This window comes from Carassius gibelio, chromosome A16, assembly GCF_023724105.1.
Source record: "Carassius gibelio isolate Cgi1373 ecotype wild population from Czech Republic chromosome A16, carGib1.2-hapl.c, whole genome shotgun sequence".
NCBI lineage: Eukaryota > Metazoa > Chordata > Actinopteri > Cypriniformes > Cyprinidae > Carassius > Carassius gibelio.
In genome coordinates, this window is record NC_068386.1 from 18780696 (window position 1) to 18796857 (window position 16162).

The 16162-nt window shown below is 36.0% G+C and overlaps 2 protein-coding genes and 1 long non-coding RNA gene across 3 annotated transcripts; 2 read left to right on the top strand and 1 right to left on the bottom strand.

Annotated features, from left to right (window-relative positions):
- Window positions 1-384: 384 nt before the first annotated feature.
- Window positions 385-2561, bottom strand: LOC128030221 (uncharacterized). The gene is made up of 3 exons (XM_052617692.1): window positions 2551-2561; window positions 2048-2190; window positions 385-1964 (listed from the first exon to the last, which is right to left on the bottom strand). Exons 1-3 carry the CDS (start codon window positions 2559-2561, stop codon window positions 607-609), a joined length of 1512 nt encoding a protein of 503 aa, XP_052473652.1. The 3' UTR covers window positions 385-606.
- A 3405-nt stretch (window positions 2562-5966) lies between these two features.
- Window positions 5967-6976, top strand: LOC128030249 (uncharacterized). Its single transcript, XR_008187858.1, has 3 exons — window positions 5967-6194; window positions 6340-6410; window positions 6620-6976. It is a non-coding gene; the product is annotated as an uncharacterized LOC128030249 (long non-coding RNA).
- Window positions 6977-8262: 1286 nt separating this feature from the next.
- LOC128031150 (60S ribosomal protein L18) lies at window positions 8263-12240 on the top strand. Its single transcript, XM_052619388.1, has 7 exons — window positions 8263-8331; window positions 8968-9054; window positions 9146-9253; window positions 9446-9544; window positions 11687-11810; window positions 11939-12008; window positions 12115-12240. Exons 1-7 carry the CDS (start codon window positions 8329-8331, stop codon window positions 12188-12190), a joined length of 567 nt encoding a protein of 188 aa, XP_052475348.1. The 5' UTR covers window positions 8263-8328; the 3' UTR covers window positions 12191-12240.
- The last annotated feature ends 3922 nt before the right edge of the window (window positions 12241-16162 follow it).

The window sequence follows — 16162 nt, forward strand, 5'->3', positions numbered from 1 at the left end:
TCAGTTTCTAAACCAAAAATAGAAATCATAATTGAATTTGACAAATTATTAGACATTTAAAATTGTTTTGCATTATGCTTAGTTTAAAAATGTTGTTAAATCTAACAATAAAGAAGTAAACTACTAGGAAATGAATAAATTAATACATTTTAAAAATAGATAGATATTTAAATCTCAATTTTACGTTTAAAAACATGGTTAATTATAACAATAAAATAATAAATTAATACATGTCTATAAAATTGGTAAATAAATATAGATTTAAAATTTGAATTCATGTTCATAATGTAACTTAAATGAAAAAAAAGCATTAGTAACTTTGAAATCACTTTTTAAGCAAACGTTTTTAGCGCCAATGACAGGCAAACACTGTGTACAATATAATACAAAATAAAAATAATTAATTCATATATATAACAGATTTTTTTGTTTTATGATGTTATAATACTCATACAGTTTTATTATAGAAAATATTAAATTTTTCACTTCACAGACAAGAACGTTTCACAGAAATGATCATGAAATCTCAAAACTGTAATAATCAAACAACCCCAGATACAATAAAATTCATGGATACAGTTCATGCCATTACTGTCCAGTGACTGATCAATACTTTCCAAATGTATTACTCATGCTATTGACCTCTTCCTCTGGCACAATGTTACTGAACAACCAATCCTCATCTAGAGGCGGGGTTGGAATTGGAGTGGGGTGGAGCTTGTGTAATGTCGCAGGGAACGATCTAGCCACGCCTTCAAAGTTGTAGCTACTCTGACTGCCTCTGAAAAAACACGACTCTTCTTCATGATAACAAAAGCCTTCGAGGCAGCACATTATCGGGCATTGGGGGCCTGGTAAATTCTGTACCTGTACGATATTTTTGTCAACATTTCTGATATCAGCGTCTTGCATCATAATCTGATCTGTCACTGGACTTGTATAGGCCTTACATGGGCTTTCTAGAGGTGGTTGTTCCCAAATGTCATAAAGAAACTTTTTGGATTGGTCCAACTGACTCTTAAATCCTGGGAAGATGAGCTGGCTTGAAATATTACCATCCATGGCATAAAAATCTGTGTTTGAGCAACCATCCTCTTTTCCATTTATCTTCATCCAAGGTTCAACCTGATCCAAATGGTCTTCTAGAATGTTATTGTGGTTCAAGGTATAGTTTACTTGATCGTGATCAAGTCTATGTGGCTCTTGACTGCAGAGAACATTAGCAAAAAATTCATGACTGGTTTGGCCCAAATTGGACATGGAGTTGCTGGTCCCAAGACCATAACCTGAATCCAGAGAGCTTGGAAACACACATGTTTCCAGTAAACATCGTCCGTCTTCTTCACTCTGATCCATCCAATCCGCCATTTTACATTTAGGATCTTCATAATGGGGAAGCAGATCTCCATGATTACCAGAACAATCCAGTAGGTCATCCACCATATCCATCTGGAGACTCTCTACGATGGTGCCATCTTGTGTTTGGACACGGTGCTCAGCATCTATGAGCATCTGAGCCTCCAAATCGCATGAATCCAAAGACAATAGTGAAATCACCGGAGAAAGGGGGCACAGGTCTGGAACATCAACCTCTGTGGGGAGCAACTTCATATTTTTGGTGAGACGTGGTTTCAGATATGTTCTTTCGGTGGATCCAAACCAGGAGGACGTGCTGTCCTCTAGAAGACTGTTGGGCATTTGTGTCAAGCTTTCTAAATCGGTAGATGCTGGTTGTGTTTCCGAGCTGAAGCCGGAGTCCTTCTCCAATGAGCTTCCAGGGTTGTTTTTCAATACTTTCTCAGGTCTGGGATTTGCTTCTTTACGACTGGAGAACTTGCACTGTGAGAAACTTTTATCAGCCACATGGGTCTCCAAAAGACTATCGAGTGTCCAGAGGTCACACACATCCTCTTGTTGTTCAGGAAGCGCTCCGGTTTTGTCAGCATTAATACAAGTTTCAACAGCTTAGAAAACGGAACAAAGAGTCATCAAATGTGTACCAAACCAGAACATCAAGTATTGAAAATAAAAAAGTAATCTCTCGTACCTTTTTTTGAACGTTTGGGTGACTGGTCTGCGACTTCTGTTACAATGTGAGATATTCTGGGTCTCAGATCATTTGAGGGTTTATCCGTTGAAAATAAAGCAGACGCCAGCTGATGGTTCGCTGCCTCTATTTCAGCAAATTTCCTGTTTAGAGTCAGATGGAATAATAATTATAAAACTACGTGATTATTAAAATATTATTTAAAATGCTAAAAATAACATTCTAAAAATACACAATTCAAATCTTGATTTTCTTGCTCTTTTTTTTCTAAAGAAATTAATAATTTTGTTCAGAAAGGCCACTTTCAAGTGTTTAGACAGTTTTAAATGTGCTGTTCTTTTTAGCCTTCGGTTTTCAAAGAATACTGAAAAAAAAAATGCAAATATTAAACAACATTTAATCAAATACAAGTTTAGCCTCAGTGAGCATAAGCTTAAAATGTTTTTCTTTTAATGTATTATCCCAAACATTTGAATGGTAGTATATGAATATAAACAGTATACCTCTGTATCATGTTGTGCAGAAACCTGCGATGATTGACTTGTCGTTTCGATGGCTTGTTTTTACGTGGTCTTTGCAAAGTCCTCATCATGTGACCAGCTGCTGAGGTCACAAAAGTGAAAAGATCACGGCCCCATGGCACTCCAGACTCCAACCCCGGTTCAAAGGTCAAAATACTGGATGGACGCATAGCTTTGGAAATACAGTGAGCATAAAATATGAGCATGAGAGAGATAAAAGGAGATCGTATTCATCATCAGATTCTGTTTTTCTAAAAAAAAGGCTCAGTATTTTAACATTTTGTTTTGCAATCATTTAGTCCCCAAATCTGAAAGAGCAGAACTACTTCAACACCGCATTAAAATAAAGTTTAAATCTCTTAAACCTGATGGTAACCAAATCTTAATGTGAAAGCCCAGCTTACCTTCTGTTACTCAGTAAGACTCCACTTTGCACAGGTCATACCCTGACTGACCAAGAAAGCGAGAGAGACTGAGAGAATGAGCGAGGGGAGGGCATTTGATTCATTGGTGATGCCACAGAACGAGTGATTCTTTGTCTGCTTAGATAAAAGATGGCAAGACAGCAACATTAAAGAGGACAGAGAAGTGCAGTGTGATGAAAAGAGAAGCAATTACCTAGAAATCAACTGGTTCGGGCCGTGTGTCTCTTTAAGCATTGTCAAAAACAGCGCTTGTTATGTGTTAGCAAACACAGCGCGCCAGTTAAGCGCTTAACGTGGCTTTAATTGATCTCTTTAATCTCTGATCCTCATTAACACATTCTCCTGTCTGAGAGCTCTACTAGTTGCCACAGACAAATTGCCTTCACATTTCAGCCCTCAGATTTTTTTTTATTTTTCCATATCTATGGGGGTGTTCAACATATTGGAACGAGGTCCAGAGGACATGATTCAAAGCAGGAACATATTATATATATATATATATATATATATATATATATATATATATATATATATATATATATATATATATATATATATATATATTTTTTTTTTTTTTTTTTTAAGCTGTGCATGCTTAATTTATGACTCCAAATGAAAATGAAATATTCTTAATCCACATATAGCATTTATATTGGAAATTAGAGTAAAGGTATAGCTCTACAAGGGGATGATTCTCCCCAAAAATACATTTTTTGTCATAATTTACTTACCATCTTGATGTTCCAAAACTGTTTGTAAGATACTTTTTGTTGTTGTTGAAAAGTCATGAGAATGACACATCTGAAACGATGTATCATGTCTGATTGCATTCATTTATAAACAAAATTAAACAATATTTTCACATCTGCATAATTTTTACAAAATTGCAGGTTTATTGAAAAAAGCATAATAATAGCATGCATCACAAAATACCTTCTTAATTAAAAAAGTAGAAAAAAAGGTTTTAAAGATGAACACCTAGAACATAAAAGTTTAAGAAATACCAAGACCAGGGTTGTTTTCTTATTTATTCACATTTTAAATTAGTTTATATTTAATTTTAAAGGGGTTATATGATGCTGATAAAAAGAACATTATTTGGTGCAATGTAAAGTGTTTATGCGGTTTAAGGTTAAAAAAACTAATTATTTTCCACATAATGTACATTATTGTTTCTCCTCTATGCCCTGCCTTTTGAAACAATTTTTTTTACAAAGCTCATCGGTCTAAAAAGCGAGTTGTGCTCTGGCTGGCTAGCTATACAGTGCATTGTGATTGGCTGAATACCTCAAGTGTGTAAAGGAAATGTTACGCCCCTCACCAAGATTCAAGATTCAAGATTTTTATTCATCACATACACAATTATATATAGCATATATAACCAGCAGTGAAATGTGAGTCAGGTCCGCTCCATGGACAGTGCAATTATTAAAGAAAATAACACTGATGAAAATATACATAAATATAGCTATGTAAGAATGAAATAAAAGTAAACAATCAAAATATAAGAATAAAATATTTAAAAATATGTATATTGTAGAATTAAATATAGAACGCGAAATAATGTGCATGAAAGTAAACTGTAGTCTTAAATATTAAGATACACAGGGATGTACAATGTGCATATGTGCATAATACTGTAGTCTTAAATATTAAGATAAACAGGAATGTACAAGAGACAAATGTGCAAACAGGTTGACACTGTCAGTGTGTCTATGTGAGTCAGTGAATGATGAAGATCTTACTGATAAAGTGAACATTAAGTGGAGACTTGAAGATTTTAAGAGGCTGGTTTTGAGTTTAGGAGCCTGATGGCCTGGGGTAAGAAACTCCTCCTGAGTCTCTCGGTTTTTGCAATCAGGCTACGGAAGCGCTTACCAGATTGCAGCAAAGTGAAAAGATGGTTACTGGGGTGGGTGGAGTCTTTGATCATTTTAACAGCTCTGCTTTTGCAGCGTTTGAGGTAGATGTCCTGCAGAGAGGGGAAAGCAGACCCGGAGATGCGCTCAGCTAAGTGCACAACTCTCTGCAGGGCTTTGCAGTCTTGACTGGAGCTGTTCCCATACCACACTGAGATACACTGAGTCAATACACTTTCTATAGCCCCTGTATAGAAAGTTTTCAGGATTGCTGGTGAGACCCTGAATTTCCTCAGCTGTCGCAGATGGTACAGTCTTTGCCTGGCATTATTAACCTGTGTTTGAATGTGAGTAGTCCAAGTCAGGTCCTCGGAGATGTTTACACCAAGGTACTTGAAGCTGCTCACCCTCTCCACAGGGGTCCCGCTGATCATAAGAGGAGTATAGGGCTGCTGCTGTCTCCTCACCATACTGTGATGCATGTCCTGGTCAGAACAATGGCGAGACAAGACAAAAACAATAAAACCCATTACAAACTAGCCATTTGATGCATCCAGTGGGGATATAATTACGGATAATTATGACTTATACTGTGTTATTATGCGTTGCATTGCGCCGCTTAAACATAAAACCATGTCTGCATTTGAGATCGGAGAAACGACAAACAACAAGCTCTACTGTACACCAGCAGTTCCCAATTACAGTTCTTGCGCCCTCCAGCTCTGCATATTTTGCACGTCTCTTTGTTAACACACCTGATTCAGATAATCAGCTCATTAGAACTGAGCTCCGTGCATTAACTGTTCCAACTGACATGGTCCCTACACAGTGTTCACTGCTCCCTGCTCCCTGAACAGGGGAAATCTGATGAAGTTCACCCAACTTTGGTACGTTCATTCACGGACTTGCACTGCACAACATCTTTACACATGGACCAGTGTCCTATACCTCAATAAATAAAAACAATTTCAATTCACATCTCGCCCACTACGTTTAAATAGAATAAATCGGAATCAGAATGAGCTTTATTGCCAAGTATGTTTTCACATACGAGGAATTTGTTTGATAGATGCTTCCGCAGTGCAACTGAATGACAGCGACATTGAATGACAAGGAATTAAACCATCAGATCCAATACAACATACTCTATAGCTTGACAGCATCGGCTGTGCCCATGATCGGGCATCACTGTTTGGGTTCCGTTTCCATGCCAACTTCAATTAACATTGGCTGCGGGGACAGGAGAGGATGTTTCCAAGAGGAGAGATGAGAAGAGTGTCACTTAAAGTGTTTCTGGACCAGCTGTTTTCAGTCCCTATGACAATAAGTGCTTTTTGCACTGGTGAGAACCAGTGGTTTTTCATCATGCTTCAGCTTCCACTTATATAGGCCTAATTGAAGGAAATCAGTGGATAAATATAAATCTGTGCTGTGAATGAATCCATAGTTCAAAACTTTTTACTAAAGCATTCATTACACTTCTAAAGGGCTGAACACTTTGGAAGGTGCAGAGCATCCCCTTGAAGACTGGATAAATACATTCTGGACCTCTTCTAAGGTAAACACAAGGATCACAGGAACTATTTAACATAAATGTAAATATTAAAGGTTCAGGATCCATTCTGACACATTGATTTACTATTCTCTCTCTCTCTCTCTCTCTCTCTCTCTCTCTGGTAGACTCTGGTAGTCCATCCATTTTTGTTCATGCATCTGTTGTTTGTAAGAAATTTCCTGATTTTCTTCCTAATTATATTTATGTCTCAGGCTTAGAATTTCTTGCTGATCCCGCTGATGGCTCGGAGGAGTTTCTCTTGGCTGGACTTTCTTCTTCTGTCATTTCAAGCAACTGAAGGGTGACTTCCTGATTTAGGCTTTATTCTGCAGCTGCTTGACTTTGAATTTAACCAAAACACTTTCTTAAATCAACATATGCAACAATGCATATTAAACATAATGGATGCATTACAGCTGGCTGAAGTTTAATTTTATGTGGTTCGAAAAAAAAAACATTTCTTGACTCTTGACATTCTATTGGTGTGGGTAAACCACGATTTGTGAAAATGTTTATTATTTAAATGATTCCAATTACTACGTAATAAACAAACATGATTTTTTACCCCATTCAGGCTCATTCTTTTAGGTACATTTAACTTGTAAAGAAATGGTGGTAGCTAAATATATTTACTTCCAAATTGTGAAAATTTGAGTAGAACTGATTTTAAAAAAAAAAGAAGAAAAAAAAAAGAGAAATGAAGAGTGTGGACTTGGTCCTATGCATCGGTTGCTGGTTGGATTTTGATATGTGGCAATACACAGATGAATCATTCACAAAATGATCTTAAAGCAGAGTTCAGAAAAGGAATTTTCATTTCATTCTCAATCTGAGAGTCCAAAAAAATAAAAAAATAAAAAACAACAACAACAACAACAAAAAACATCAGTAATTGGTTATATGATGGGGAACTACAATTTAAACTACAATATGGAGTTAATTGATGTTAACTAGTTAACTAGTTCTGGAGCAGGGCCACGCCTCAAACAATCACCTGACTTCCAAAACCTCCATATATACCGAGCCACCTCATACCGCTCTGCTAGTCTCTCGAACCCACCCTTCCCTCCCTTTCTCATCCATTCAGCCAACCTTATCCCACATTACATTTCTATCAGGTTGTATCAGGGGGCCCTCATTGTCTGGCCTAAATATATACTAGAGACGGTACCCCCACCCTGAGTCTCCCTGAGCCATCAATTCAAGATGCCCTGATCAACCTGACCATCATCCCATTCCCTCGACCCCTTCATCCTCCTTCTACTCTTCCCCAGTTTCATAGCTTGTTAGTGGCATGGTCCTAGCTATAGTGACTGTATTATTATTGCATGTATTTATTTATCAGGGACATAAATAATTATATATAAATATTTAAGAAAACACTGTGGCTTATCTTTCAAAAGTCAGGTTTATTTCAGCTGCTTAAAAGTAAAAAATTTTGTTTTTGTCTTTGTGGTTATTTTACGTTAGCCTACCAGTCATTAAGGTTTGCTGAGAAAAAAATAAAAATAAAAAAAACGCTGAAAATTTAATTTCCCTGGAAAACATTAAAGATGTATAGCCTACCTTGCAATCACCCTCTTTTTAAACTTTATGTAGCTACGACATACCGCTCTGCTGAGTATATGCCCCAATTCATGTTCATTTATTTGTTTGGTTAAACGCATTTTAGAATGACTTTTTTTTTACAAAAAAAGTGCACTTAATATAGTTTAGGTGTGTTCTGAGAGCTCTGTGTATGCGGTGTCACAGACATAATAATATATATATATGGTGTGCAAGGCCAGCGCATATTGTTTAGTGACAGGAAGCATCAACCAACCCGGAGTCGTCTTTGCAGTCACATGACTTATCGCGTTCCGTAATCTCGCTACTCGTTCTCTCGCGAGCTTTCCTTTTCCCTTTTCACTCTGAGTCCAATATGGTAGGTAGCTTGATTTCTCACAGAACGTACCGGTGTCCGAAATCTACCTCCATCTTCAGCTATATCTCTTCCAATTCTGCCGCATATGATGTTTAGAAGCATCTCGATGCGTTGCGAGTGAACAAATATGTGTATTGTTTTGGATGGCGTGTGAAATGAACAAGTAAATGTCGGCTAACGCGCATCGCTCCGCGGAGCTGAGCTTCCTGTTCATGTGTTGTGAGTTGAAATACATGCAGATGGTTAACGACCATGTGTCACTAAGACTGTGTATAAGTTACCCAGATATCCATAAAACATTTGCTGACATTTCAATTAATTGCCTGTACGGAAGGAAGAGTGCTCGAGTAAACTCGTGCTGGCTAAGCTAACCCTGTTGTTGCTAGCAGTTTGCACTTCTCTACATGAGTTAACTGTATATCTAGACATGTGTTAATATGAGTGCTGTGAATATGCTTTCATTTCTCTATGGTTTTGTAGTTATTCTAGCTATTATTGCACAAATGTGTCCCTATGGCTAGTTCTTTGTTAGTGTGATCTATTGAGAAGGTGCTAACATCTGACACCAGCTCCACTGTTGTATATGATTATTTGTATCGGTGTGTGTGTGATTGATTATTGTGTTTGGTCCAATAGGGAGTTGACATCAGACACAACAAGGACCGTAAGGTTCACAGGAAGGAGCCCAAAAGTCAGGATATATACCTGAGGCTCTTGGTCAAGGTAAGAACTCTAACGTTTCTATGGCTGATTGTATAAGTTGTCTGTTGCGTTGTTTTTTCACCAGTGCAGTTTTGGTGTTGTGGTTTTGTAGTTGTACAGATTCCTGTCTCGCCGTTCTGATGCTCCCTTCAACAAAGTCATTCTGAGGAGGCTCTTCATGAGCAAGACCAACCGTCCCCCTATGGCCTTGTCCCGACTGGTGAGATGGACCCCAGTCTTAATCCTATAAATGCAGATCTCATTTACGTTTGCCCTGTTGTGTGTTAAGCTTTATCACTTTAGAAAGCAAGTGAACATGCTTTGTTTGCAAAGACTGATCTCAATTGAGCAAGTTTTTTTTTTTTTTTTGTCTAATGCAAACTTTGCTACCTTTTTTCTTTTTTGCCTCTAGGTCCGTAAGATGAAGCATCCAGGCCGTGAAAACCTGACTGCTGTTGTTGTGGGAACTATTACTGATGATGTTAGGATCCAGAAAATCCCTAAACTAAAGGTAAGATCTGACATCGAAAGTGTAATTCATGTCATATACGTTTTGAGTTCGAGCTCCGTCTGCCCGCACGTGCGCTTTGTTTCCGATTCTGCACATGCATTCATATGATTTGTATTTTATTTTTCATGAGATGCTGAACTGTTTGATTGAACCTAGTGTTTTCAGACTTTGGTCCAAAAAAGCAAGTTAAATGTGCCCTCGTTTTTTTTAAAGAAATGAATTATTTTCTTTTGGCATTAAAAGGCTTATTTTTTTTTGTACAAGTTGGGAGTGTCAGTATATACTTTATTAGCCATAAATAATATTGCGGTTTCAAGAACTGAAAAGTGAAAATGACTTTAGTTTGTGTATTTTAGCATTATAATTGAGATTATAATTCTAATTTATTTTATTTATTTTTTTATGGGCGTGTGGGGGTGTTTTCAACATTTGCAGGGACTGGTTGGTGATTTTACTGCCGTTTTAGTCCAGAATGTCTGTTTTTCTACCACCACGGAGTGAAAATTTCCGGCCAAATTGCCTCTTGATAAACCCCAAGGTCGTGTGTTAGTTTAATTGACCTTTAATTTCACATCTCTGAGATTGTTAGAGGGGATAAATCCAAAAGTCATTTGGTCAGTGTATTTTAACCACTGCCAAGCATCATTCAGTAACAGTTGTGCTTTGTGGTAATCTGCATGCATTTTAATGAACAATGCTTCAATAATATTTCATCACCACTCTACTACAGTGATCGGGATACATTAAGAACAAAAAGAGCATTTGAAATGGTTTATTATTGCAATAGAAATGCAATATAATTTTAAAATGTATGATGTACATTAAAAAAATGAAACCAGGTACCTGGGACAAATTCTTGCTTTATGTAAATAAGAGGATGCATTAACTTGATTTCTTATTTAAATTACATATCGTTTTGACACACAATGCAGCTCAGAAATAAACACATTTAAACTTCTAGCATGTGCATTTTCCTGTCATTAAATATATATATATTTTAATGTATATTAAATTTTCTTATTATAAAATTAAATATTAATTTATGGCTTGTCTAAGGAATTTATGACTAAGGAGCCATGCAGATTTATTTTTGCTGATGTTTCCATGAGAAATAACTCATACAAATTGTTTCATAGTTCAGCTTGCCCTAGTTCATGCAAACATGACCCAGTGCACGTTCAGTCATGTTTTGTCCAGTCTGATGCATTCATGCAGAACACCGATGGAAGTAGAAAGGCATTTGATACAGCAGTATCTCAGCATATATGCACGATGACATTGTTTTTAATGTGCATTTGGGAAGGCAGAATACACCTCCTCATCTTTCCACTCGCAGTTATCAACAAAATGGTTGAAAATGTAGAATTTAAAATGATGATAATTTTTCTTGAATTTAATTAATTTTTTTGTTTAGTAATAAGTATTATATTTTTATTTTTATAGCCCTTGATATATAACCACAAAGTTTTGGCCAATTTCTGCAGCCCTACAAACAAGCACAGCGAACCTGTAATAGTTTTTTTTTATTATTATTTAATTGCGTTTTTATTTTTTTATTAGAAATGCCATAATTATATTTTTCCCTTATAATGTGAAGTCATAATTTCAGTAAATTAAAAGGCTTTCTTTTTCACTAAATCACTTTTTTAGGGAATGAAGACACATTTTGCTTCAGTATAAAATGCATAAATTATAGTAACTGTAAAATTACACATGTATAAATATATTAAGCGTATAGTAAGTATATTATATGATGCTGAAATGTTACTTCTCAGTTTTTGAATGCTTACTAGTATTGGCATGCATAGAAAGTATATAACCGTAGTATAAAATATGAGAATGCAACAAAGGAAAAATTAGTATGAATTATATAAGCAATTTTTCTGGATAAATGAATGTACACTGATTGTGAATTTCACAGTTTAGATTTGCCTTGTATTACCAGGTTAATGATGCAGTTAGCAATCTTGTACAAAAAGTGCTGCCATTCAACTGCGTTTTGGTGACTAGTTGTTTTTGTGCAGTCTCTGTTGGGTGCCTTGGCATTTTAACAGCTGCAGAATATTGGTTGTACTTCACCTGACGATGAGTGCACGGTCTGAGGTTGTCTGAATGTCTTTATGATCATTTCTCTTCTCTCAGGTGTGCGCCCTGAGGTTGACCGACCGTGCTCGCAGCAGGATCTTGAAGGCTGGTGGGCAGATCATGACCTTTGACCAGCTGGCACTTACTACACCTAGAGGACATGGCACCGTTCTGTTGTCAGGTATGTGAGCATAAAGCAAGGATGTAACTTCAGTACAGATTCAGTTCAGTTGTCCTTAATGAGTTGGTTTCTGTTTAGATGTTTTGAGTTTAGCTCAGTGTTAATGCACTTGTCTTGTTTGTTCGCAGGACCCCGTAAGGCTAGAGAGGTGTACAGACATTTTGGGAAAGCTACTGGAACCCCCCACAGCCATACCAAGTATGGAAACAAAATGCACAAATTTTAAGCCTTTGTATACTTGTTTGATGGAAGTTGATCATTTTGATGAACCCTTTAACTCACAGCATGTTTCTCTGTCCTCTAGGCCCTACGTGCGCTCCAAAGGCAGGAAGTTCGAGCGTGCCCGTGGTCGCAGAGCCAGCCGAGGATACAAAAACTAAAGATCTGTCATTTTGTTGTAATGCAAATAAAGATTGCTTAATATTCCAGATACAGTCTTTTGGAGTTGCTTCATCTCATTTTATGCTCTGTTTAAAAATGCCTAAAGTATTTTGCAGCTTCTGACTTTTTTCTGTGTTTTTTTTTTTTTTTTAACTGTTAACTGAAGTTGACACCCTACATGCAACAAAATGACTGTGACTTAACCACATCAGGTGGAAAAAGCAAACCTAATGATGAAATGTTTTGTTGACAACTGCAGGTACATGTGCGTATGCACATGGTTTCCAATACAGTTTCAGAATTACCTCAGAGATCACTTAGAATTATAATTGTCAAGTTAAAAAGTTAATGTCAGAGGAAATGCGCACAGACCTTGACTGAACTTTGAATTTTCCATTCTAGCTTGTGCACGTTCATTTGCACAAAACAAGCTCTAAGCAGTCTGTTAGAACAAAATATGTGCAATTATGTGATTTAGCTCAAAGATTCAAATTCATCAAGTATTTGAAATATTAACAGATGGGTTTGGTGCTTTTCTAATCACTTAACATTTTGCAGCATATTTTGGTAGTTTGTCCTTGGCAAAGTTAATATAAGTAAAAATGTTACAGACTATATAAGACAATAAATGTCAAGTAAGGATCTGTTCATGAGTTTTAAGGCTGGTCTGTCATGCTGTATGGCATTCCTGTCAATATTGCAATGACATGTTAGCTTGCCATCTAGAAAATAAATGCATGTGATGAAATTCAGGATTGGTTGTTTTTAAACCTCTGTAGTTTAAATGAATTACAGTTTGGAGTACAGAACTAATTCAGTTCTAAATCAGTTCATTTATTTATCTGTTTTTGAGAGAGAAAGCAATAGAAAATGTACTTCCCTCATTTAAAATGCAAAGAAAAATCAAGTAATTTGTAGGATGACCATGCAAATATAGAAAAAAAAGGGTGCAACTTAACTGAGTGGCAGTATGTGGAAACAATACTGGCTTGGCCAGTATTCAAAGGAGTTTTTTTTATTGGGGAGTAAACATTTTTCAGAAGCAGACTGCCTTTGATCTGCAAATTTGTGGTTGTTATTTCCAGTACAAAGAGGACAAATGAGACATTTCAGCAGGAAGATTGGAGCAGTTTCAGCCACATGTGATGGTGTCATGATAACCAACAATGAATATTAATTTCTGAATTTCCACCTTGGTAATTTCAAACTTTACCTCTAAATATTTTGAAATTATGTAATCTAAAGCCCTTGTGAATAGCAGGTTCTCAACACTGTAAAGCCGTTTAAGATATCACATTCAAGTCCATTGAATTTAAAACACATTTTGGGCTCATCTATATAAGGACAAAACTTTCTAGATGAAGCAGATCTATGCTATGACGTAAGAAACGGTAAGTGGCAGACAAATCTGCTGACAGACAGATGATCAGAGTCTCGAATACTTTGCATGTGATGATTATCTATTCATCTATTCTATAAACTTCCGTTTTGACGGTTCTATAGAGAAATGAAGTGTGCGATTGAAAAAAAGTGTTGAATGAAACCATGAGCTCATTTAATCCACTGTTGGTTTTCATGGAACTTTGGCCACAAAGAGGAGGTTGTAATACAGTAAAGAACAAATTCTTATGAACCACACTTTTTATGGCATTCTGAATAAAATGTCAGTGGGTTTTTATGAATATGAATATGCATATAAGGCCTCTACAATACCCATTTGATTCCGAATGCACTCTTAAATATTTAATATAATTAAAATCTAACATTACATTTTGAAATCATTCATATATAATCCCCAAATATGTAATAGACATCTTATAAATAGTCACACTTCCACTTTTTTTTTCTATTAACATTCGCAACCTTTCTTTTTCTTCTTAAGAATCTTCCCATAAACTTGAATTTATTAACAAGAGGGATTTTTCATATGTTTGTTTTACCTTTTATTAAATTATTATTTTAAATACAAATTGCGCTGTGTTGTGTTTTAGGGTTAAAAAAATGTGTTAATGTATAATGTCCTGGCACAAAATGACCAGTATATATAAATATTGTACTTAAATATATTTAAATTTTTAGGCAAAATTGAAATTATTTTATGGTTTCAAAATGAAAAACTACGATACTAAGAGACAACATTTCTAAATAACATTTTAAATCAGGATGTCCATGTTCAAGAGAGCGAAGGATTGAGAGTGAGACTCTGGAGAACGTTGGTGTCTCTGCTTCTGGGAAAATGACTGATGGGGCCAGTGGGGAAGGAATATGTAATATCTTTGTCATAATCCCTCCATCATGCATTATCAGTGTTAATATGTTCCATTCTCGCTGCTATCTGCATGCATATAATATTCCCACTCTTGACAGTCTCTTTTTTCCACCTCAGGGGCTCAGATAGGTCTTCCCCAGCTCTCTTGTTATTCAAATCAGCTGTATCAGCTGATATCTGTGTGCTGTATGTAACCACAACATGTCCCAGATAGCAGTGGTTCACGTCGACCATGCTTGATATTTGGATGTTTTTGTGTGAAACGGGGGCCTAATGGGCATGAGAGCTCACAAGACACACAAAGGAAGGAAATGATGAGAATCTAAGAATGAAAGAGTCTCAAGATCTGTGGTTTTCCTCCCATACTTTACCTCATGAAGGCATACCTACCTGCCACTTTTTCCATGGATTTACATATTTGCATATTCAGTCGCCAGCGTACTGTTTCCACTTGGCTAAAAGTTTTAACATCGCCGAACTGAGACCGTGACCTCAGAAAAAAAATCTAAATTTTAAAAATCATACATTTTATAGGTAAATATTAAGAAATTAGGAATGTTTCAAAACTGTATTTGGACACTTTATGGTTTACAAATGTTAATATATCATACATGTAATTAATGTGATGATTAACATCTGTTGTTGCTTTACTAGAACACCAGTGAAAACTTCACAAATCCAATAGTGTACACGTTTAGATCATTGGGTCACTTTATAAACAAGAAGGAAATTTGATGTTTAAATGATTCAGATTATTAGAGTTGAACACTACATACTAAAAACTACAAAACATACTATTTCTTGAACTGGCTTGGGGCAGATAGGAGGAGTGAAAAACAAAGCAAAAATGGGAGGGGAGCGATTGAGTCAGCCACAAGCTCTTTTCTTCATCAAAACAACTCCAACCCCCATATTCATGTCACTCGCACACAGTCTCTTACAGCCTTTACTGGAAGTGGTGCTGTTTTAGAATATGCTGATTGCACATCCGCATATCAACGGCTGAATCGAGTGCATTCCGAAGCTCAGGTCTGATACTAGGCTGACATACCAGAAAGCAGCACTTACACAACCACATAAACAAACAATGATGCTATGGTGCAGGTTCAAATTACACATGCCATCTGTGTTTCTTACCCACTGGTCATTATACATTGTTGTTTAATATTGCTCAGTATTGCAATAACTAAATAAATAAATACAATACATATATACATACACACACATGCACACACATAGGTTTTTGTGGATGTGTTTGCATCATTAGCTACATATATATAAAATATTATATAGAATAATATATATATATAAGATTATATGTAAAACTAGTCCTTTGTGTCAATGTGTAAAAGATAAAAAAATAAAATACCGTTACTATTAATGATACATACATAGTCTAAAAAAAGTATGTAAAAAACAGCCTAATGTGTCAATGTGAATGAATTTTTAGTTTAGATTTTTTTGAGTTTCTAGCCATATTTTGAATTCCACATTGCATTTTGTGGTGTCTTAGGGTTAAAAGAAATGTCTGTAAATAAGTACTAGAAAATGTACTAGTCATTATCAGCCAGGATATTATCTGTTTTCTTACAGTGCATGCATTTTCTGTAAAGCTGCTTCAAGGCAGAATGTATTGTGCAAAGCGCTATGCAGATAAATTCAATTACGTACATTGTAAAAAAAAATTGTGACATTTACGGTT